A 25,994-nucleotide genomic window follows, 5' to 3' on the forward strand; every position below is an offset into this window, starting at 1 on the left:
CAGCTGAAACATGGAACCAAGTTCCTCTTCATTGGAGATCTTAAGAGGGGGCAGGTAGCTATTTCAGTAGCAGATTGGACTCCTTGACCCTTCCAGCCAGGCTCTAAAGCTATACAGAAGATCTGTATAGAGAACATGAATTTCCTAGTTATTTTATTTCACTGGGCTTGGATTGATCTTTGCTAAGACAAGTTCAAAGCAAAATAATGATTTGGTTTGTTTTAATACTTAATAATGATAAAATATTATTATGATTAATCCAAGTTTTCTTACATCAACATCTTTCTCATGAAAAAAATATATTTAAAGCTGATCTAGAAGCATTCCTTTACCAAACAAATCATAATCAAATATTCTTATTTGTGCAAAACAGTACCAACTGTCAATCTGGAAAAAAAATTCTTTATCTTAAAAATAACTACAAATCTGCACAGGAAATACCAAAAATTTTATTATGGATGTACCCCACTGTTTTCTTTTGAGGAAAATCAGAGACCACAGTTTGGGGGATTACAGACAAGCCCATATACAGTAGTTGCACATCACAATTCATTTTTTTGGATCACAATAAGCATTTTTATTATGACTTAGTACAGAAATGTTCTGCAAGTAGAAAAAATGAGAGTTATCTCATGCTGTACATGATCAGGTGAATGTGTGTTTTGCATATAGTATTAAAAATAAGGAACCAAATCAGTTCTATCATCCTGCTAGATTGCAAACTCTGGAATGTTGAGCACACAAAAGATTTTTTTAAACTTCAAATATAATTTAAGTGCTTTTCATGTGCAAACTGTTACTGACTAAAGCTTTTCAACAGTTATGTAATTACAGATATAAACACTGCCTGCAAAGATAGTAGAATATGCTATAGAATCCCATTATACATTTGCTAAATTTTCAGGAAAAAATTGCTTTCTTTCACTCTAGTAGTCTCTCCTGATGAGGTTATTCTGACTGAAGGCATTTTACTTGTAGGAAATAGACCACTCTTTGACTGAGGCATCATGTGATGTTGTTACCAAGGTATGTTCATCCAGCCATGCTAAACCGCTAATGTGATGTAACCTGTGTGCATCTAGCAAAGGGAAGATGAAAGAGAAATGTGAGTAATTACAATCTCGTCCAATTGTTTAGATTCATTCTGGAAAAAAAAGCTTAGCACTAATATGACTTTCAGTCTAGCTAGCCATGTAATTGCTTCCTTTGCTCACCTTGCACATCACTGCTATAAAATGTTGGATCTGGTACCCATCCTGAGGCTCTTACAGTTCTTCTCTTTTAATATTAAACAGATTGTAGGTTTTCTTTAAAAACGAAGCTTCATGAAAGGAGCAGGAATTTAATTTGCTGGAAAGCAGCTTCCAAATAAAAGAAGGGGGAAAAATTTCTTACAGGAACTGCTACCCCTATTTTCCCCACAATAAGACCTAACCGAAAAATAAGCCCTAGCATGATTTTTCAGGTTACTTGTAATATAAGCCCTACCCCCAAAATAAGCCCCAGTTAAGATCATCAGCCAGATGAATGTATTTAATACTACATTTCCCCCAAAATAAGGCCTAACCGGAAAATAAGAGCTAATATATCTTTTGGAGCAAAAATTAATATAAGACCCAGTCTTATTTTGGGGAAACACAGTATTTAATAGCAGGACCAACGACTCATTAAAAATGTCCTTCCTTGGACATTTCAAAGCAGAAACTATAAGGCATCTTTTATGGATTTCTATGCTGAGAAACAGCTCTAGAAATTGAATAAATGCGTAAACTGAACAAAATGAATGAATGAATAAATGAATTGACCCTTCACTCTCTCAAATTCTACAATTCTTATGGGAGAAGAAACAGGGAAGATAAAAATGCATGGATTGGGCACTCTTCTTCAATTAAGTCTTGTAAAAACAATTGATTTTTGAATTTCCAACTATCTCTGTGGAAAAATTCATTTTCAAACCTAAAATTTCTCCTGAAAACTTTAATTTTGTCTATCAAATAGAATGTAGCCCAGATAAGTAATATAGACTGCAACATCTTCTTTTTCAATCTATTTCAGCATTGCTTCTTTCAAAGGAAAAAAAGCCTGAATCACCTGGTATTTTGACTCGAGTTTCTGAGTCATTTAGGGTCCAAATGTTCACCAACATGTCCATACCACCAGTAGCAAAGTGCTCATTATCAGGGGACCAGGCAACACAAACTATTTTTGCATGATGGCCATAGAATACATTATGTTCCTATTCAGAAAAAAAATCATATAATATTTTTAATTCCAAAATTAAATTAATTATTTTTATTAGTATGGTTTGTCACAGTCAGACTGGACTTGGCATTTTTGTCTACCTATCAAGTCCTTTCCATGGATCTGAGATAAACAGATGTGGATATTTGATGGTGTTAAAGGTTTTTAATAATAATAATCAGAATAGAGTTGGAGGTCTTCTAGTTCAGCTCCCTGCTCAAGTAGGAGTCTCTATATCATTTCAGACAAGTGACTGTCCAGTCTCTTCTTAAAAACCTTGAGTGATGAAGCACTCACAACGTTTGAAGGCAAGCTGTTCCACTGGTTAATTGTCCTCACTGTAAAGAAGTTTCTCCTTAATTCCAGGTTGCTTCTCTCTTTAGTCAGTTTCTAACCATTGTTTCTTGTCCTGCCCTTTGGTGCATTGGAGAATAGTTTCTTTGTGACAGACCCTCAAATACTCATACTGCTATCATGTCACCCATTTTTCTTTTCTTTAAATTAGCCAAACCCAAGTCCTACAGCTGTTCTTCATATGTTTTAGTCTCCAGGCCTTTGATCATTTTAGTTGCTCTTCTCTGAACTTTTTTTCAAAGTCTTAGATTAGTTTCCATCCATTATTTCTTGTCTTGCCTTCTGATGCTTTGGAAAATAAATTGACCCCCTCATCCTTGTGGCAGCCTCTCAAATACTGGAATACTGCCATCAGATCTGCCCTAGTCCTTCTAGAGCAGGAGTGTCAAACTCAATTTCATTGAGGGTTGCATCAGCATTGTGGTTGCCCTTGGAGGGCAGGTGGGTGTGGCCAGGGTAGGCATGGCCTACTGGTTGGGCATGGCTGGAGTGCGTGTGGCCTACTGGGAGGGCATGGCCAGCTCTACATTGTTCCCGTCAAGGGTGCCTAGCCTGCCCAAAGTAGACAGGGCCATGAGCTGGCCACTTCCAGGCAATGGTGCATTTCTTCATTCCTCACAAAGGGTCATAACTCCCCAGCGTGCACCCAGGGGGCAATACCGACACGGCAGTGGCCAGTCCCTGTTTCCAGATGGCCTTGTGGAGCTAAGACTGAATGTATTTCAGCATAGATGACAAAATTGTACATTGGCTCCTGGCTGGCCTGGGCCAGGGCCAAGGCAGCGGGGACCGTTCCCTCACTGTTTCCAGGATGGCTTCGCAGGCCACATGAAACCACTTCGCGGGCCAGATCCGTTCCCTGGGCCTTGTGTTTGACATGTCTGTTCTAGAGCAGAAGTGTCAAACTGCTGGCCCATGGGCCGGATGCGTCACATCAAAAACATGCCCACCCCATTGCCAGCAATAGGGAAAATAGTCACAATACATCAAGACATGTCATGTCATGAGTTTGACACCCATATTCTATAGTATCCTTGCAGGATGTAAAGTAAAGCTGCCTTTTCCAATTTACTGGTGATGATTATTTAATTATTATTCTAATAATTATTCAACAATTTATTACTTTCATGTTCTAATTATACCAAAGCTATAAGGGAAATCAATACAGATGAGTAAACAATTCAAGATTAGATTTAAATGGTTATGCATTTTTTTTTAAAAAATGGGGGAATAGGTTCCAACAATAAGGTTTGATTTGATCATTTCAACCTATCAATACTTTCATTAGGCAACATAGTTCTTCCAAAGTGCATCTTAATTACCAAAACTATAGGCCAGCAGCCTTTATACTACTAACTAACCTGCTTATGAGGATTGACCATAAACCTACCAGATGCCATTGCAAGGTGATTAGAAATGGGATTTATGTGGCAGAACTATTATTATGCTTTCTATTTAAGACATAAAACTAAAAACCCAATTGCAGATGATTAACATAGTTCTTACCCCATAGCCATCAGCAACGCTGAACACTGTGACAACTTTGTTTGCATCTGTCACAGCCAGGAAAGCTCCATCAGGAGAATATGCCAGGTCAGTTACTGGTCCTTTGGCTTCCAGGACAATCTCTTCACTTTTTAAAGAAGCTCCATGAATTGCATACAAATGTACTTTCCCATCCTAGAGATACAAACATAACAAGTGTAAGCTTAAGTATGCACCAAACAAACTGTGGATGCTTTCAAAACTGAAGGATACTTTAAAAGAGGCAGAAATATGACACTTTGGCCAGAAAATAATGCAACACAGCTTATGATGATCAATAATAACTGCATGATAAAAGGAGTGTATTCAAGGGACCCCCAAATCCAAAATTAAGGAATAAGGTTTTAAGAAAATTCTGTTACAAAAAAATATTTTAATACATTTTTGTATCCATGTCAAAAGCTTGAGAATTAAATGATTTCATGAGAAAAATTCTTACTGTTCCTCCAACTGCTGCTGTCCCACCTCCAGGGTGAACTGACACTGCTTCCGGTTCAAAACCAGGGTTATCAATTGCAAAACACTTTTTCTTATCCTTCATCAAAATAATCTATAATTGAAGAAAAATATGCATGAACTTTTGCTTATAGTCTTTTCGCTCTAACATTTTCTCCCTGCAAGTGCAGGGTCCACATTATTTCCAATCAACTGAGTGCTAATCCATTAATTGCAACAGGAATTGACTGAGCAGTTGTCAAACCTGATCTTATGGTCAGAGAGAGGGACTGACCCATGCTCACCAAAAAAACTTTCATGCCTGTGTCCTGTGACTAGAATTCACTGTTTCCTGGTTTCTAGCCTGGTGCCTTAACCCAGAGTTCCCCAACCTTTCTGGCTTTGCGTGCCGGCCGGGGGGAGGGCGGGGAGAGGGATGGTTCCATGTGAGTAGCATGCAAGTGCACATGTAGCTCCATTTGCACGAGCAACAGGCACGCACACACACCACTTGCACAACTGGAGCGCACACATGCCGCTCATGCAAATGGAGCACACTTGCCCTTGCTTGCCTGCTGCTCATATAAGTGGGCATGTGCTCATCCACTACTTCTGCGGCCCAGTTCTGAAGGGCTCAAGGCCCAATAGTGGGCTATGGACACCTGCCTTAACCTCTAGACCCAACTGGCTCTTGATCTTTTGTCTAGAGTGCTGTTCTGAACCAGCCCTCTTCTAACAAACCCCTTATCAGAAAGAAGAGACTGGAGAGCGTCCAAGGCTAAAAGGCTTCTGCCAAGATTTAATTACGCAGTTAACAAAAACACTAGAGCTTGTCTTCTCAAGCGGAAAAGTTGCTTTCAGCAACCAGCCCCTCCCCAAACACTCCTTTTATAGAGAGCTCAGGGCGTGGTCTCCCTGTGCCTCCTCCCGAGGAGTCCCATAGCCTTTCTTTGTTTGTTCCTGCTCGACTGCCTCCTGCGTCGGGCGTCCTTGAACAGGGCCAGCTGTGGGTCATCATCCTCCGCACTCTCGGGCTCACGCAGCTGAGAAGAGGTCCCCGGCTGAGGACTCTGCAAAGCCTCCAAACCATCATCAGCCGGTTCGTCTCCCTCCTCCCCCTCATCTGAGTCCTCCGATACGTCGGAGCCGGCTGTCGGACCCACAGGCTGGCCCTGAGTCACAACAAGTGCAATGTTCCAATCAGGGATTTCTGCAACAGGATTTTTCCCCTATGTGAGTTCAAAACAAGTGCCACAACCCTTTTTCTTCACATACTCATTGCATGTTCATACCTCTTTCCCTACTCTGATTAATTTGTGGGGAGGAACCCCCTAAATCATTATTGCTGCATTCTAACAACATCCCTTGATCTGGTTACTGAATTAATTTTTTTATAGTTTACACAATACAATGAAATGTCAACTGACCAGAGCAGTTGGATTTATAAAACATACTAAAGGTACAAAATCACTTCCCCAAAGCAACAGGATTAAAATAACTGAATAAAAGAATGCAATATGATTCGTTTTTCTGAATTTACTCACTTCTCCAATGCATATGACCACTGCATATCCTCCAGGTCCAACTGCCACACATTTTGGTTGAACATCCATTTTTATAACATTTTCACTGCTAAAAAAAAAAGCGAGATTTCCCAACTGAAGAAACATGAGCAGCAACATACTATGAAGTATTCAAGCTGCTTACAAAAGCAGCCAGAACAACTATGGCACAGGTCTACAGACATTATAATAGCTTTTGAATATATTTTACAGATTCACTGTCCACTCCAAGCATTACTGACTCTAAGCAGTACTTGTTCTGAAAGTACTGTTTGGATTAAAACAAATTAAATACAATCCACCAATCAGAACTATTAAACTGCACTTGAAGACTATAAAAAGAGTTGTGATCTATTTCTCTGTAATTAGAATTATTTCCATTAGTAGTGGACAAACATCTATTTCCCAGGGTTGTTTTATTTTATAGATTTTCTAAATGTCAAAAAAAAGAACCATTCAAATGTCTGGGGTGTGCTTTTCCAAAAGGGGGAGGGGCAACAATAGAAAAGGCCATGTTTCTGTGGTCTCTTGAGCAAGTAGATGGACCTGCTCACCCAGGCAGATACCACTGGGAGAAGGGGGTCTCACAGACATGCAGATGCTGAGCTGTACATGGGTTTAAAAGTGACAACTAACACCTGGAAGTCAAATGGTTAATCAGTTTTTTTCTCCAGAAGTGCTACATAACACAATGAAGAACCCACATGATTATTTGTAGTTTCTGAATACTTTTCAAGAACAGTCCCATGTAGAATACACTACAATAGCTCAATCAAGATGCATGAATCACTATGAGTAAAGCCTTCTATTCCAAACAAGGATGCAAGTGGTAAATGAGATGGAGATGTGGCTATAGCTTTCCGGGATCTAATGTGGATCCCAGAGCTGTGGATCCAGCAGAACATCTGCATTAAAAGCCAGTTTGACATGAGAAAACTATGGGAAAAAATGCCAAAATTTTCCAAAGCCAGAACTATACCTAAAAGAAATAATTTTGGTTTATAGTCTACAACCGCCCTGAGTCCTTCAGGAAAGGGCGGTATATAAATCCAATAAAATAAAATAAAATAAATAAATAAATATGGAATCTTTCTGGAATCCAATAGCATATAAATCAAGAGCCAGTCTGCCTTGCTGAACCTGAACATCAACTTGTTCCCCCCTATCCAGACTCGATCCACCTCAAACCACCCTGCAGGTCAGGGCTAAGATATATTATTTGGTATCCTACATTTACGGATGTTCTCCTTTATAGTGATTTCATACAAGTGTTGAACAAGAATTGAAAGATCAAGCCCTGCAACCAGAGCACCCCACAAATGTAATCTAGAACCTGATCTGTGTAACAAAGGCAACTGGAACCACCTTTTTAGGAAAGAGGAGAAACATTGCAGATCTAGAAATATACCATGACTAATGATATCAAAAACCTCTGAAAGATCAAGCATCACCAATACTGTTGCACTCCCCAATCCCACTCTCTCAGTCAATGTCATCTTTACACTGTTTCTTGACATGAAACCTGATCCAGATAATCAATTTTCTCCATGGTTCTCTTCTGCTGCAGCCCCATCACTTTCTCAACCTTTTCCCAAAAAGGAAATATTTATGTCTGGTTAATAACTGCCCACATATCCTGTGATAGCTTTTAAGGTGTCCACAAATCACTGCCTCCTTTAAGGAGGATAGTAGCATCCCCTTATTCAAGGATGCATTTACCAGCATCCTAAACTGGGCCCCATCACCTCCCTGGAGGCTTTTATCAACCAGGAAGGGCAGGGATTGAGATTACATTTGGCAGAACCAAGGCTATAGAGAACCCTGACTACTTTCCTCAGGGTTCACACAGTCAAACTAGACAAGATATAACCAAGTTATGTTATTCTTCACCATTTCTGGAACATGAAAACTGGCTTCAGAATCAATTTACTTTATCTTAACAACAATGTAGAGTTTCTCTCCATTGTTTTACCCTTAGAATTTTTTTCTTCAATATTAATTATTTCACTTCAACTTCTAAAATGTGTTTACAGTTGAATACATACAATTGCTCATGTGTGTCGCACATGACATTAATATGGTAACAAGGATGCTACTGAAACATTAATCACAGTATGGCAAACAATGCAATTGTTGCTTGTGAAAACTGCTTATCAGACACAGATTTTCATATAACACACTAAATAGCCAAAAAATTGAAATAGATATTTTAATGGTAGGATGACAGAAAAAAATTGTGATGAAAGCTTAAAACACAAATACCTGTATTCCTTTTTGTTAAGACTGGTATAACGCACAGTATCATCCATACTACAGCTGACCAACTGCTCAAAGTCATCCACAGCCATTCGGGAAACTAGATTTGTGTGTCCTTTCCCACCAAATCCATCATTTTCTCCTGTTTCAGAATCCCAATAATGTGCAAAAAAATATTAAGGAAATTCTCTTCAGGATGCGGAGAAAAGAAAATCCAAAACCTAATCCTTGTAACAAGCTATGTCAAAAGTTCTGCTGCATAGAAAACTGTATTTTTAAAACTTTTCAATAAAAAAAAAATGTTCTGCTGCATACATTTAGTCAACAATAAATGCCCAAACTACATGATGATGATTATTTTCCCAAGGTTTTAAGAAATCAACACTGGTATCAGCACTGTAAACCCTAATGGAACTTGCCATGTCTGATGCTTTTGTAAAGGACTATAAGCCTTTCATAAGTTCAAATTACTTATAAAGAAATGAATAGAAAATACTTTGGATCTTATGAAAAGTGCTGGAGGGTTGATGAAAATATATTTGGACAAAGGGAGAGAAAGACACTTGAAGTTTGAGAAGCTACAAATGCTGCATGGAGGAGGTTCTATGCTAACTATTTTATTCAACTCAAATAGAATAACTTCAAATTATACTGAATATCTCAAAAAAGAGAGCTGGACAACTTGAAGGCTTTCATTCAGCAATTCAAATAAGCATGAACAGCTCTAGTATATCCTGTATGAAAAAATAGCTATTTAGCCACCTCAGGTTAGCACAAAAATTGTTAATCATTTAAAGGATATTAATATGTCCATCATGGCTTCCAGAGTATATATAGGATTTCCCTCCATTTTTATGCACTGTAAGACACTGTATTGATTTGCTGTGACCCTGCAAGAAAGCAGATATAATTACTACAAAAGCCATATTTATCTTTTTTAAAAAACAAAGACATTTACTTAAACTTCTTCACATCAAAAACCAGAGGTTTAGATCCAGTGGAACAGGAATAGCTCCCAGATTCCCAACAAAACTACTTGGCCTTTTCTTAGAAAAGGATTTTCTAAGCTTCAGCTACTTTAGTGGTAGCCAAAGGGAAGTTTATGAACCATTGGAAAAACTGTCTGCCCAAACTTCCTTTCACTTGAATATAGACTACTGAAAAAATAAGATAACTATATGCCAAAGACTTTCTTTCTGCCATTGTTACCTTCTCTAAAACATTAAAAAGTTCACAGGATTCCCTCAACAGCTTACACTTCTTACGAAAAATCCTTTTTCAGAAAGACTACAGGAGGGATATTTTGCTCTTTTGGATGAAGCTAGAGAAAAGGCAAGGTGGCCTGTTCTGCAGAGACAAGGCAGGAAAAAAAGGACAAGTAGCTTTACTCAGAGTGCCTTAAACTACTCCCTCTCACTAAGGAAGAATCAGACCTGCTGAAGCACAAATACCTTCAAAGTCTCTCAACTATGTAAGGGCAGCAGTGCATCCTCTCAGCTGCCTGTTCTCTACCTGGGCTTTCAGACATTCTGTTTTGGCACTTTCCTTGGATGTCACTTCTCCCTTTGAGGAAGAGACCAATCCAGAAAGAGAGGGTGCTGAACAGTTGGGGCAGAGTTGGCAAGGAAGGGAACGGATGCTAAAAGTGATGTGGGGAAAATGAATGGAGTAAGGAAAGTTGGTATTAAGTAAGTGTTCTGGGCTGGAAGACTAAAAAAGCCAAAGACTGAATGATGAACATGAGTTCTAGATGACTGAGAATTGTGTGATAAGAGAAGTAAAAATCCTAGGCAAGGAATACCCTGGACTATGTGGATGAAGAGCTGGAGACAGCTTTTTCTACCCTCTATGGGAATTCTTTTTACTTTCTAGTCAAACCCACTTCCCTGTGGTTTTCTGTGGCCTCAATTCCAAGTATTAGCCACATCAAACCCATTTTAAAACCTGATCTTTAGGAAATACAGCTCAAAAGCTTTGCTGCATAGAACTGATCACATTCTCTGGATCCTAAGAGTCTGTATGTAGACATGTGATGTTCTATATATTAATTACCCCAATACAATAATTTTTTTTAAAAAAAGTATTTGCATTTCCCATAATGGTATCAACAATATTCACCTAAAATGCAGAGTTGATTTACTTTTATTAAAACCACTGTGTTTAAACTAACTCAATAGCCAACAGAATAATATAATCACTGTGATTCAAACCAGTCTTTGATTGAATTATTTTTCATAGCCATGATTATTATTGCTAAACAGAGGTTGAAAACTAGAATTCACTGCCTTAATTATTCCACAAACCTTTATAATGCAAAGAGGCTTATTTGGATTGTTCTCATCCAGATAGTTGATATAGCCAGAAAGGGATAGTGTCAATAAATGACCTTTTTGCCACAAACAGCCCAATTGCTGGTCCAGAACATCTGATCCCATTTTAAATGTAGTTACCACACTCTGGGCACCAACATCCCAGATCTTAGCTGTTTTATCCCCAGAAGCAGAAAGAAGGCGATGGCCATCTGGACTCCAACTAATCTGTTAACAGAAAAAAACACCTTATCAATAGGATAAGAAGAAACTATTTAGGAAATAAATATGACTCCTTTCTTGACAGTGAAGTTCATATCAAACAGAAATCAAATTAAACTCTGGAATAACATCTCAATATGCACCAGATGCTTGCTGCTACAAAGTCACCTGGTATATTTGCCCAATTGATGGAATCCATTGCAGAAATTAAACCCACAACCTATTTAGATCAAAAGACCAAGAATATTTTTGGAATATATCAAACATGTACAGAAGAACTGGAGTATCTGATGTTTATATCAATGGCTGCAAGTCCTTAAAATCATTAAAATTGTATCAATGGATGAGGTAAAAGCTGATTCATCAAAAATTTGAAAGATTTCCTCTGTTGGAGACATAAAAAAATCTAAGAGTTCACTGACTTATATGATATGGTTTGGTGATTTTTCTGACACTGTTCTGAAATAGTATTTATATAAGTAGATTTATGGGGATATTTTAAATGTTAAAGATGCTAATATGATATTGAGTTATATTCATTTTTGGAATGTGTCTGAGATTGCATTGTGCATGAGGGTAGCTAAAAGAATAATACTAGGAAATTTAAAAAGTGGTATTATTCCAGATATTTTGGTTCTTATCATATCTGTCCTGAAAAAGATAATATTTTCTATTAATTAGATAATGAAGCAATGCTATTTTTGCATAGATATTGTGATAATTTGCAATACTTTTCTCTAATAAAAATTATGTACATAAATAAAACTAAATATCTGATTATAATGTAGCATTTTTGCAAAGCAATAAGTATATTGAAGTTTTCTTTTTCCCCTATTTTTCTTCCTTAATTTTCTCATTCATATTGCTACATTATTGAATATTAATATATGTCAGTGTATTATATTGCTTTTATTATATTATATTGAACTGTTGACACAGTTATTAGAGTAGCAGCCAAGTGCTTGGTAAGTACAATACCCTAGGACAGGGGTAGGCAACCTCGGCTCTTTTATGACTCATGGACTTCAACTCCCAGAATTCCTGACTCAGGAATTCTGGGAGTTGAAGTCCATGAGTCATAAAAGAGCCGAGGTTGCCTACCCCTGCCCTAGGATATGGTTATGAAGAAGATGTGTGATATCAGGTAGATATTAGGAATTGTTATTCCTAAGGAAGACAGAGCTCAGGAGTAATAGATTTTGAAAAAAAATCTTTGTGATAGTAAAGATCAGAGGGAGATATCATAGGCAACAGAGGTAAACTACCTGTTAGGAAGCAGGCCTGTTTTTCTAAGACCGTTCCCTACTTTGGGTCCTAACAAGCCAGGTTACTTAATGCCAGGCTTACTTTACAGTAAAGCTTTTTCATGATTTAATCATGAAAGAGGGAGCTGATGTGGATATGGATTTGAGGCCTGAACAAATGAAGTGAAATATGACGATTTGAGTTCTCGATTTGGCATCAGTCATGAATCCAGGTATGAAAAGTACTGTAGCCGTTGTTATGTCAGAGGCTCTGGCAGGAGGACCGCAGGCAGAGATCCACAAATAACTAAGTATGAGGCTCTACTACCAAGTGTGAGGTCATGAGATTGAGACAAGTGGTGCTACTGCACAGCAGCATCCCTCTCTGGATTTGCTGGAACTTATTACTGGGGTGAGCAGAATACCCCCAATTTTATATTTGGGAGATTTAACACCCCATCACTTGAGTTAAGTTCAGAAGTGACTTGGGGCTCCTTCCCCAAGATGGCTGCTGAATGGTAGGAACTTTTCTTTCTCCTGCTGAAGATCTGCTGATTTCGCCGCCAAAGCTGGTTCTTTGGCAGTGTTGCTTCCTGGATTTGAATGGGAGCACTTAGGAATGACCCAAGATGATTTGTGGGTGACTTTGGAACCCCTGGAAGAATTTTGAAGATTGCAATTCCCTGTGGGAGGAGTGGGAAAGTCACTGCCTTGGTGGAGCAGTGGGCTAATGCCTCCTTAAGTAACACCAGCTGCCTGCAATTAGTGCAGGTTCGCATCCCACCAGGCTCAAGGTTGACTCAGCCTTCCATCCTTCCGAGGTAGGTAAAATGAGGACCCAGATTGTTGGGGGCAATTAAGCTGACTTTGTAATAATGCCGCTTGGGGGGTGTATGAAAGCCCTAATAAGCAGGCATATACATAGAATGAAGGCTACTGCTAAGCTTGTAAGCCGCCCTGAGTCTTCGGAGAAGGGCGGGATATAAATGGAATTTAAAAAAAAATATCTTTCCTCTCAGAATGCTTGGATTTAACTTCACTTTTAAAGCACCTGTTTCACTTTGCTCTTTATTTTTAAAAGTTGGCTGGCTGGTTGAATGCTGATTTATTTTAACCCTCTGCTGGACTTCATCTGTTCCCCCCCCCTTTTCTCTTTGATTTATGCTGTTGTTTTGAATAACTTCTGCTTTTCCATAAGGAAAGGCGTGTTCCTGGGTGGTGAAAGCCCCTAAACACATGGAGTTACTTCTGAATAATCCCTTTACTATTATTTACAAACAGAATTGTGCCAGACTGAAGCAATTATCTGCAATAATGATATATTCTGTGAACTGCGAGGGAAGGTCCAACCTCCCTCTCTTCCTGCCTATCAAACATTCCAAGCACCATTGTTTCTTTGCCTTCTGAGAAAGAGCACCTGTCACCATTCTGTGACACCTGACTACATTCCACCAAACTGTCTTAGAGCAGATCTGTTATGATCTAAGAGTGGAAAGCATTAACATCTGTTCTTTTTAAGTCAGATCACTCTTTTGATTGCTTTAGAGCAAAGTTCCCAATACTTGCAAGCAAAATAGACCTATGTGATAAGTCCACCCTAGATCTCTCTTAAGGATCTTCCAGAGGATGCTTAGTGGTTTCACAAGGCCCTTGTGCACAGTTCTATTGAATAACCAGTTGGAATCTTGAGACAGTGGCAATTTTCAATAAAATTGCTCTTTAGCAACCTCAGTTTGACAATCCAGAGGAGTTTCATTTACCAAGAAGCTACAAGATATGAAGCAACAGAGGAGATGCCTAGAAAAACACTGGCAGAACTCAAGGAGCAAATATGGCTAGAGATAGTAAGAGAAGTCTACATGGGGCTGATAAGAGAATAGCAATATCCACAGATTGTTGGCTAGCAACATATTAATTATGAAGAGAAGGGCTGATACCATCTGCTTTGCTATATATGTCCCCTTGCATGAAACAAACACTTGACCTAGAATTACTGCAAAATAATTGTCCAATCTCCAACCTTTCCTTTTTAAACAAATGTTAGGAAGGTGATCTGAGGCTTGCAGTATCCTGGAGGAGATGGATAATCTTGACCTTTCCAGTCCAGATTTCAGACCTAGGGATAGTACTAAGACATTGATCACCCTTGTGAACAACCTATGGTGAGACTTAGACAATGAATATCTATCTGAAAGGTCTATCCTGGTTTTGCAGGACTTCCAAATAGCACTCAATATCTTACTGAAGTGCCTTTGGGAGTTGAGAAGGGAAATCACTCCTTTGCAATTGTCCCCTTCTTCCTGAAAGAGATTCAGACTATGGGTTTGAAAGCCATCTAATATCAGAAATATTCCTTCTGACTCTGGGAGGGTTTGCACTGTCCCATGCAGAACTGGTTCATAACATGGGGTCTTTGGGGACCAATATCTACTACTTGAAGAACAGGAGACAACTGTGGCTATATAGTTTGCATATGTTCAGTTATAACTTTTCCTATTAGGGAGACCCTTCTCTCATTTGGAATATTCCAATTCTGACAACACGGAGCTGCTTTTGAAGACTAACTAAAAAGTTCAACTGGTCTATAATGGAATATTCCCCTAGTGATTAGCACTTCTAGATTCTCCCATTTAACATCTCTATTATAAGTTACATCGGTTACTCATTACCTTAGGGGTGAAATTCAAGGTGGTAGTGAAGCCAACCTATTTGGCTTAAGATATTTATGTCTAGACTATAACTGTAGAGCAGACATGTCAAACTCACGATGTCACGTGATGTCACGCAATGTATTGGAACGGTTTTGCCATTGCTGGCAATGGGGTGGGCATGGCTTCTGCATGACACATCCGGCCCGTGGGCCGGCAGTTTGACACCCCTGCTGTAGAGTCACTTTTCATTAGATAGGCAGTCATATAAATTTGAATATAAACAAACAAACGATCATTTTGAGGTTCCTTAGAACTGTGTAATAAAGGAAATCCTACAGAAAGTCTAATCTGCTTCAACAATGCAGAATAATTTTAACCTATGAAATACTACTCAAGTGAATAAATTTCAATATTTCTTCAGGTTTCCAGACTTGTCTGTTTCACTATCAAATAACAGGACTGATAGCCTTTTTTCTTGCTCACTGTTTTTAGCATTAATAATACATAATACTAGAAAACCTGTGACCTGTTGGGTGATTGTTTCAGGGATACTTCCTTACCTAACTTTTGTGTACTCCCACACACTCTCCCTGAATGTTGCTGAGCCTCCCTCGCACCTCTGCTTACCTCTACCTATCCTCCCTAACCTAGGCCATATCCCCGTGGAACCTCTCTGACCCTCTCCTGGATATACACTCCACACACGCACATCCCCATGATAAATGGAATCTCCACGCACCCCCTGAAAGGTGTTAAGGAGCACACCAGAAGTAACTCTGAATGACCAAAATGAGGCTTCTGAAGGATCACATGAACCCACATTTCTTCTCTGAATAGGATGACAACATGGAGAATGGCATGGGTCTCTAAGCAGCAGGCTGAAGGTGAATAGCATGCATAAGACCCTAGGGAGTGATGGGTGGCAAGAGCAATTGTGCCATTCTCCACACCTCTTGAGAATGGCATGAGGTGACATTTTTCAGTTGCAATTGCGGCACTATGGCTGAAATGGAAGCCTGGGGGCAGTGATAACAGTTGGAGGCAATAAAGGCCCCAATCCTGGTCCTGCCATCAGTGAGGGCCACATTGCAGGGCTGGAGCTGTGGCAATTTCAGCTTTGCTTCACACTGCAGCACTCTTCCAATGTGGCATGGTTTGCACTGGGCTTCTCCCATCCCCCTTACCTGCAACTCCATCGACTTAATGACCTACAAGATAGTTTAACCGCTGCAACCAAGAATGCCAGGATTGCAATCATTGAGCAAAGCAGTCATATGACATCTCACTTATTGACCACTTCACTCAACGACTTACTAAGTCTGAATATGAAAAGCCTGGCCTGGCCTGGATTTTCTTCAGCTTTTCACTAAAATCCAGATACTTCCAATACAGTGGTCTCACAGGACAAACATCCTTGATACAGTTTAGACTTGATGCTTCAAATAATGTAATCCTGGGAGAGTTCTGAGCTTGGTGGATCCAAGAACTTATTTCTCTGTGCCTGACATGGGATATGTTGAATTCTTGTACAGTTGCCTAACCATACCATTATGATGCTGTTGTGGCTACAACATAGTACTAGTTCTGCAGCTTAATAAGTCATTCAAACCGATATAAATCCAGAGCACAATTGGAATATACTTACCGCATAAATACCTCCATCATGTGCTTTGTTTCCACCAAGAGCATCAATTTTTTCTCCAGTTTTGCCATCATAAATAATAATCTGTTCAGAATTTTAAAAAGAGACTATCTTGGAAAAGTTAATTTATGGATTGCATTATAGTAAACACTAATATTTCAAGAAAAAAACACCTTTAGCATAAATCAATGAGTAAAAAATCTGTTTCTTTGTAACACAAGAGCTAAGAAGCATGCAGGCCTTGCTAACAATAGAACGAATCCCTTTTCCACAGCTACATGCATTTCTTTTTCATGTAGTTACTGCCATGTTTATTCTTGGAAAGAAGCAGTTGGCATCAGAGTTGGGTCGGCACTGGAACCTTAGGTATCAGACTTTTAAAAAGTATGATTTCAACCACTGCATTATCAATAGCAGTGACTAGCTACCATTTGAGTATCTCACAGGACCATAGACCACCTTCCAAAGCATATATGGAAAGTAAGTCTGCCTGAGGAAGACCTCCTCCAAATGCTTGTACCACTACTAGAGATAAACTATGGTTGAGAACTGAGAGTCAGTTCCAAGATGGTGCACTCAAGGATGGCAAGAGACTTTTGTCTATAGGTAGTCCTTGACTTATCACAGTTAAGCCCAACATTTCTGTTGCTGAGACATTTGTTAAGTGAATTTTGCCCCATTTTATGATCTTTCTTGCCACAGTTGTCAAGTGAATCACTGCACTTGATAAGTAGTAACACAGTTGATAAGTGAATCCCTATTGACTTTGCTTGTCAGAAGATTGCAAAAGATAATCATGTGACCTTGGGACACAGCAACAGTTATAAATATAAACCAGCTGCCCAGCATCTGAAGTTCGATCACATGATCATGGGGAAGCTGCAAAGGTCATAACTGAAAAACAGTCATCAGTCACATTTAGCAGTACTGTTGTAACTTTGAACGGTCATTAAATGAACTGTTGCAAGTCGAGGACTACCTGTATTTCTTCTCTCTCAATCTCTCCTTAGTGCTGTTCTTTTTAACATCGGTACAAGGTCTCCATCTTTCTTGGTATTATTTTTTTCCCTTCTGCCCATTGTTCTCACTTTCTTTACTACTAGAATATTTATGCCCATCCACATCCTAGCAGTATGATTCTCAATGTAACTACTTGAGAAAGAATAACTGCTTTTCTGTAAATTCAAGCAAATATATTCATTGAAATGGTTCTATTCTCGTGTGAAATGCTTTTCATATGAAATGCTTTTAAAACTCTGATTCTTTTGTTGATGCTGAATATATTTCTTTAAAAGGAAACTACTGTATATAAGAGGCATCAGATACAACCACATTAAATGTTCCATTTTAATGCATGAGAATTAGAACCCAGACTAAAGTGAGTCATGTGCTCTTGAAAATAGGTCCAATAACTTATTAGGGATTAAACTGACACCTGTTTCATTCAAAGCATGCCTTGCATTTTATTATTATTATTTTTACCTGGCCATCTGCACTGGCTGTAGCAAGTCTATTTCCATCAGGAGAGAACCTCACACAGTTAACAAAGCGGCTGTGGTCCTAAAGGAGAAAGAAATACACAGTAAGAACATTATACTAGTTGAGATGGGTGGCAAACAGTCTAATAAATAAATAAATGTATAGCAGAGTATCCTGCTTCTGAAGTTCATAAACAGTATCCTCCAGATGCACAAAATATCTGATATTTCAGTCTTATCCATCAAACTGCTGAGAATGATTACTGGCAGTTCACGGGAGGCAGGCTAAGAGATCATATTCAGAGGATAGGAATATACAAATTATGTTGTCTGGAGAAATTAGGATTTAAGAAAAATTCATAATATGTTTATCTTTGTATCAGGCACATTATTGGTGGAGATACAAGAAGTCAGTGTTAAATCTTATTAAGCACTTCACAGGCTGACACAGAAGGCTAGTTTGTGGCCAACCATTTCCCAGACAAAGCATGGTACCCATTTTCCACAGCAATAAAGTCAGAAGCCCCCTTCAAAGATGGCAAAGTCTGAAGCTTGCATGTTAATCTACGTTATTTCCTAAGCATGGGAAATAATGAAATAGGAATACTTTTAAGGTGTTGAAAAGGTCTAAAGTTCAAAAATATGCAGATGTTGCTTATCCTATCTAAAACTACTGCATCTGTACAGGCTTCTCTGAGACTTTAACATATTTACTACAAATGCTTTTCATCCTCTGTTTGTATAAAGGAGCTTTCAGACCCCATTCCAGAAGCAATACCTCACTGACATACTGTAGATGCAGGCCCTCTACAACAGTCCTCCATAAGTAAAGTTGCCTATTTCTCAAGGATGTGGAAAGTGCTTTCAGCTAACACAAGAAGGTGAGAGAAGATTCTGACCACAAAGCTGGACTCTGCGTAGGAAAGAAAACAAACTCACGCTAATGGTGAACTGGAATTTGAATGGTGGTCCTTCAAAGAAAGCAGCACAGTTGTCATCACTGCCAGTTGCTAAGCGATACGGCCTTGTCTGTTTAATGTCCACTGTATTTATTACTTTGTTGTGACCCGCAAGCTCACCTACTGAAGAACCAGTATCCCACAAGAAGACTGCTCCAAATCTATTTATGCAAAACAAAGACTTAATGAAATAGGAATACTTTTAAGGTGTTGAAAAGGTCTAAAGTTCAAAAATATGCAGATGTTGCTTATCTTATCTCTCTCTTATTTTCTTCCTTCCTACTTAATAGTTTTATCATATTATTTAGTGTAATTTAAGAATAAAATAAAAAGGTTCTCAAAGATGAACAAAATCAGGCTGCAATAGCAACTGATTTTCTGCAACAACTGCTAAAGATATAATTAATTCTATCACTTTACACAAAAAAGAATTTTATCTACAACCAAATAATTTTAAATAAAACTTCTTTGCATGATGAATACCAGCAAAGCAAAGCAAAGCATGAGTTTCTTATTGACATAAATTATTGCTTTATTTACAAATACCTAATTCCTGAAAAGATATATTCTGTGTATTTATATAAGGATGCTGGAATGAAAAATAGACATAATATTTTATAGTCAAACACTCCATATAAGGAAAAAAAGAGGCTGACAACATTGAAAACTAAAGAAGAAAATATAGTGCCAATATTTCTGGACATAAAGCAGCAAGACCTCATTATAGCAAAACTGAAATCAACTCTTTTTTCCTAGAATTTCTCCACTTTTTGACATCTAAGAGCTTTATAGTAACATAAAAAAATGGTTGATGCTGAACTACAGCGAAGAGCTAAATGTACATACAACAACAAAGGAATATTAGATTTTACATATTAGATAACCGTTGTCATTTTTTACTGTGGGCACAATGGCACACATTAAAAATGAAATTTAGTAGCTTGCTCTCGAAGTGTACACATAAATAACACACACTTAAACATACTATATACAACATAAATACAGACCTACACCCTTATATATAAGTAACATATAACTATTAATAACTGTCCATTCTGAATATATAACAGAAAGAGGAAGCTTTAGGGTTCACATAGATATGACTACCCACAAAATTCTGTTATAAATGGAGATTTCTTAGAATTTAGAATTCTTTAAAATTCCACTTCACCTTTGGATGTGGAAATTTAAAAACAAAAGCTAGAATTTAGTGACCTAAGAAATAATTCTTGCACCAACCACTTTCCCATGTTGTCCCACCTCATTTTAAACAGCGATACATTTTAATATTTTGAATTCCAACAGGATGAGTCCCATGAATTAATTGATAGGGTAGATTTAACACAACAAGCCTTTGCCATTATTGTCATTAAAAAGGGAGTGTTTTGCTTATGGAGTCCAAGAGGATGCATTCTCAAGAAAGATTCAGCTCTTAAAGAAGTACATTTCATCTGGAAATTAAAAACCCAAAGTTGTTAAGAATAAAGAATATAAGGGATTGAATAGAACTTGGGGCTTACTAACTTTTCCCTTCCTTCTCCAACAGCAGCAATTCTCTTGCTATCTTCAGTCCATGCAATATCTTTTATCTTTCCTGCAAATGGCTGATATTCATATTTTAATAGATGTTCCTTCTGTGTGGTGTCCCAAATTCTAAGCTTTCCAGAGATATCTGTCAAAGCACAAACACACACACACAAATTTGTCAAGCAAGATTAAAATACTGCATATTTATCAGATCCTAACTTTCAAAATTTAAGATATACCAGCTCTAAAGTATTCATATGCCTGCTATTGAACAAACATATTATTTCTGCTTTTATTTGGTATCTATTAAGTCTTTCTGCTCAAAAGGAGTATTCAAGATGGCTTTACAAATTATAGCATATACTGAATATGGACAATAAAATAATAAAATCATGAATAATAAAACCATTGTCCATTAAAGTCTGGCCAAAGAGATACTATTCTTCTCAAGATGTAAAAAACGGGGATCAAATCTATGTTGCAAGAGTGCATTCACAGATACAGGAGAAAGCTCTCTTCTGCTTCTGGATTTTTAATGACCAGAATAATTGTTAACAGGAGTTAGAAGCCTCAAATAGTAAGGACCTAAGTAGTAAGGACTTAAACAAAGGTTAAATTTATATCAATTAACTAACATTAAAAATTAGTACCTTGTATTGTATCTAGAGGACAAGTGACAATACAGTTTTTAATACAGTGGTGATATGCTCATATATTGCACTGAGGACTGGTTTTGTACCAAGGGCAAGTTCTGAATATTTTTTAAAGGCCAAGACCATATAGAATGCATTGCAGTATTCAAATAATGTATGAACAAACATGGAATATCTCTGGACCCAGAATGTGCCAAATAGTAACACCTGCTCAATCTGGAACCTGCAGACACTGGGACAGGAGCTCAGTAGCATCACATGGCTGGACTAAGTTGTACAATAGGGTATAAACAGCATGCTGAAAGTATCAGACCATGGACTAAGAGATGACTCATAAGTGTGAAAAATAGTCATGTCACTTTTTTCAGTGCTGTTGTAACTTTGAACAGTCACTAAGCGAACTGTTGTACTCTATCACTTTTTTCCTTTTGGGGGGGGGCTCATCAAGTTTTTCATACCTTGCTACGCAACTGGTGGTACTCAGATATTCCCATATCCTAAAAATGGTACAATGGGTGAAAAAGTTGAAAAGTTCTGAGCTAGAGAACCACTGCAACTTGGTGACCTTCCCCTCCAAACCTTGCAGGCTACTGCAATCAACAGTACTGAAAGTTACTGAGAGATCAGGGAGCCTGAGGACAGATGTACTAGCCCTATCCTGCCAGATGGCCTGGACCTTCATATAGATGTTACATAAAATCCTCTTAAAAAAGAAGTATTAAATAAAGCCCACTTCATTTTATGGAGATCTATGCTAAATTTCAAGAAAGCAACATATTATGCTGTACCCTTTAATCTTTTCCCTGCGTTGCTTGATTTATATAATTTAAGCTCCTCAAAGGAGGCTACGGGATTTTTTGTGAAACTAATCTCTTTTTGTCACTTCGCTGTAATTTCAACATTTACAAAGAGGCAGTTACTCCCTGAACCCCAGCTTTATTTACATTCTTCCACTGCCTGGACTGAATCAATATATTTGTTCATGTGCTTTTATCTTTAGTGCTTAGATGGATAAATTCTTATTTAAGCATATACTTTGTGGATGAAATTAAAATATTTATATATTGTTTCCTATTTAGAAAGTTAAAGCAATTCTCATTCAGTTACAAATTGGAGGAAGCTGACAACTTTTCTAATGGCAGAAAGAAAGGCTGGAACATCTGCTTAATTTACCAAATTCATTTTAATGTAAAATGTATGTAACTGTGGCTATATTAGACATTATAAGAAACAAATAAAACTGCACTGCTGATTTAATAAATAAGCAAAAGAAGGATGTCAATTCTTGCATTTTATTTATTTTCTTTATGGTAAAAGAGAAAAAATCACTGCAATTTTTACAAGGCAACTTCATTCTGGGGCTAAAAATACCCTAGGTACACTTTGCACCAAGCAGAAAGCTATTATGTAATGTTTACATCACAATAGCATCTGCAAGTACAGTGTGCTTACATATTTGTGAATCCTTTGGAATTTTCAATATTTCTGCATACATATGACCTAAAACATGATTTGTTCTCTACACACTTATTCATTGAGGAAAATGATTCAAAGCCACATATATTTTGTCTTCGGCAAAAGTATGTGAACTTCTGCAATGTTCAGTTCAGCAGGAGAGAAAATTAGAATCAGCGGTTTCAATCAATGGAATGATAATAGGTGGGAGGATGTTTACTTAAAAAAATTCTGCGTGTTCATTATGAAAGTCCCAGAATTCCTGAGTCAGCTATGCTGAGGAGAAATGGAAAGTTTCCATGCTTAGCCATGCTGGCTCATGATTTCTGGGAGTTGAAGTCCACGAGTCATAAAAGAGCCAAGGTTGCCTACCCTTGGTCTAGCCTTCCTGCCTCTGGACCCTGGATGACTTGCCATCATTGATAAACTATGAATTCTGAATTGTACCAGAAAGTTCTACAGGAAGGTGTCATGGTATCTGTTATGAACTAGGCTTAAGAGAAAGTGGATCATGCAGCAAAACAGCAACCTAAAGTGTACAAATTATAGGACCAAAAATTAAGAAAGCAGAAGAAATTTAATGTTTTGGAAAAGCAAGCCAAAATTCTAGCCTTAATTCCATTGAAATGTTGTGGAAGAACTGAAGCAAGCAATTCATGTGAGGAAACTCCCCAACATCCCTGAAATAAAGCTGTTCTGTAAGGAGGATATGAGTTAAAACTTATCCAGCTGGTGTGCAGGATTGATCAAGAGTTATTGGAAATATTTAGCTGAAGTTATTGCTGGCTGGGGTAGGGGTCACAAAGTTACTGAAAGCAAAGATTCATATTCTTTGCCATACACAAATATGTATATTGGATCATTTTCCTCAATAAATAAATGAATTTGTGAGGACAATGGATGGCATTTTAGGTCATATTTATAGAGAAATACTGAAAATTCAAAAATTTAAGTACTACTGTTCTTCTCTTTGTCTCCTCTCCAAGATTAGCTGATAGCACACAGAAAAGGGGCATGGGGGTGGAAGGGGAAATGAGGTTTAGAGTAGAAGCACATCTAAATCCACCAATGAAAGAATCATGAATGAAGGCAAATATATGTGTCCTAGGATAATGTTCAGGATCCAATTTGAAACAGTCATTGGGACCAGAGGTTTAGTCTTCCAAGCTTTCAGACTCGTGCTAGACCCATCCTCAGGAAACCTCTCTCTACCCAAATGGTGTTTTGGACTAATCTATGCACAACATTTATGTCATGCCTGGCTGTGTGGCTTTCTTTTAAAATGGTCCATTGGGGTGTTGATGGCCGGCTATTAAGTTTTTAGCTATTGTTTTCTTGTGTTGCCATGCCCTTGGCTCCTATTCTATGCATTTCTTCCTTTCTCTTCTTTGCATGTTACACAGGCATCTTGTAATAAATGCTTGTGGGTACCCATTCTGCCTGAATTGTTCACAGAGGTACATTCTGGTCCCAGTGACTGACCCAGATTGGATCCTGCAATGAAAGAATCATTCAAAAGATTCACATGCAGTCTCTTAGCCCAAGAATACAATATTGATACAGTATTATACCAATAACAGCAAATTAAAAGAGCCCTGATAGCACAGGGGTTAGATTGCAATATTGCAGACTTGCTCTCTCCACAGCCTGAAGTTTGATTCTGACCAGCCTCAAGCTTGATTCAGCCTTCCATCCTTTCAAGATCTGTAAAATGAGGAGCCAGATTATTGAGACAATATGCTGGCATTGTAAACCGTTCAGAGAGTGCTGTAAAGCACTATGGAGCAGTATATAAGTCTAGGACCTAGGTGGCATTGCTGTTGATAAGTGTACAACACTGAAAATCATATAAAACCACAAGGAAGCAGAGAAACATACTTCTTGGTGGGCATAAGTGAACATGACCCTGCATGGGATTACAAAGAAATGCATATTTACACTTTTACACTCTACCTCCAGATGCGATGTAGAAACCACTGGGTGCATACTTGGCCACCACAACTTGATGGGCGTGTTCAGTATAGATGTCAGCAATTGCTGGATTCTGTAAGAGAAATAGAACTTCAAAATGTAACTTTTCAAAAAACAGAAATTCCCCATTCATTGTCAATTATCCATTTTTGCTAGCTGATCCGATAAAAGATTCTTTGCCACTATGGGATAGTATTAATATCTGGCTTGTGATAGCTTCAGACATGTCTCTGCTAATTAGATGCCTGTCCAGGGAGGGCATTTGGGAAAGGGGGGCAGACAGAAGGTTCTTGCCCCAACAAAGTACAGGACAGGGGCAAGTGGCTTTCTCAGGAGCAGCTCCCAATCTAGAAAATAGCTTGTTCCTGAGGAAGGCTGAGCTTCTAGTTTCCTACTTGCTTTCTACAAAGTGGTCAAGTTATTTTTATTTTTAATTGTATAAGGTTTTTGAGGGCTATGTCCTATTTTTATGTAGAGGGAGGGAGAAATGGTTCTTATTCTTTTAAGCCACTTACTCTTTGGAACTGAGTAGCTAAAAATAATACTGTATTATTATTGCTGTTGTTGTTATTATTGTTATTAATTCCCAGAACAATGATAATGAATCTTGCCCATCATCTAAGCAGCAATGTTGACAGATTCTATTTACCAGGAAGATAGGTAGGCATGAAATGTTGCAAGTATATCAGATGGCTGAAAATCAAAAAGGGCATTGGAAGAAGAAGATGCCCTGAAGCTAGTACATCAGGTAGGGCTACTGAATACTGGAGAGACCAAACTGGCTTTCAAAAAAGATCAAATGAAGAACAGAAAGGAGGCATGGTCAGTACATTAAAGAAAATGCCAGGGACAACAGAGACAGAGGGGCTAAGACACAAGACCAACCCTTAAAAACAAATGCATACAAGGACAGAATTGAGAAGATAGCAACAAATAGCAAGTGCCATCTCTACAAAAAAGCTGAAGAAACAGTGGGTCATCTAATTAACTAATCACTGGAATGCAATCCCCTGGTAAGTGGGCCAACTGACCCCATAACCATGCCCATAGAACTGTCGATCCCAGGCACAGGCAAGAAAATGGCCCTCGTGGCGCTGTTAGACTCAGGATGAACTTAGAGCCTAATAAGCCCAACCTAGTTGAAAATTAGGGGTTCCCCTAAGGAAACTCAAATATCCAATCACTTTGTCAGTTCGATGGGTCCATGGCAGGGGGCATTCCAGAAAGCTTTGTCACCAAGCCCTTGGGACTGACCATGGGAAGCCACTCAGAGACTTTAGCTTTCATTGTGGCTCCCGGTATGGAATGGCCTCTTGTCCTTGAGCTAACCTGGTTAAAGAAATGGAATCCCCTGACTGGAGAAGGGTGACTAAAATTTCCAAAGAGGAGAACCCCTACCCAAAGTATGCATGGTTATAAAGTAGAGGGCTGGAAGCGGGAATTGGCATCTGCCTTGAGAGAGCAAGGACTACAGGGCATTCCAAAAGAAT

The 25,994-nt window shown here is 38.3% G+C and overlaps 1 protein-coding gene across 2 annotated transcripts in view; it reads right to left on the reverse strand.

Annotated features, from left to right (window-relative positions):
• Positions 1-429: 429 nt before the first annotated feature.
• Positions 430-25,994, reverse strand: part of WDR1 (WD repeat domain 1) — a 47,933-nt gene continuing 22,368 nt past the window's right edge. The window contains exons 3-15 of one of the 2 annotated variants that reach the window (XM_083366929.1): positions 24,487-24,577; positions 20,423-20,570; positions 18,879-19,059; positions 17,944-18,021; positions 16,465-16,545; positions 10,697-10,930; positions 9,194-9,283; positions 8,400-8,554; positions 6,120-6,204; positions 4,580-4,690; positions 4,102-4,275; positions 2,092-2,236; positions 430-1,078 (exon numbers count right to left, since the gene is read on the reverse strand). In XM_083366929.1, coding sequence (XP_083223055.1) covers positions 969-1,078; positions 2,092-2,236; positions 4,102-4,275; positions 4,580-4,690; positions 6,120-6,204; positions 8,400-8,554; positions 9,194-9,283; positions 10,697-10,930; positions 16,465-16,545; positions 17,944-18,021; positions 18,879-19,059; positions 20,423-20,570; positions 24,487-24,577 — 1,683 coding nt within the window. In that variant the 3' untranslated portion in view covers positions 430-968. Of the gene's footprint in view, positions 1,079-2,091; positions 2,237-4,101; positions 4,276-4,579; positions 4,691-6,119; positions 6,208-8,399; positions 8,555-9,193; positions 9,284-10,696; positions 10,931-16,464; positions 16,546-17,943; positions 18,022-18,878; positions 19,060-20,422; positions 20,571-24,486; positions 24,578-25,994 lie in introns of both variants that reach the window. The other variant, XM_083366928.1, reaches the window with a different exon arrangement.

Source organism: Vipera ursinii (assembly GCF_947247035.1).
Source record: "Vipera ursinii genome assembly, chromosome: 7".
Lineage (NCBI taxonomy): Eukaryota > Metazoa > Chordata > Lepidosauria > Squamata > Viperidae > Vipera > Vipera ursinii.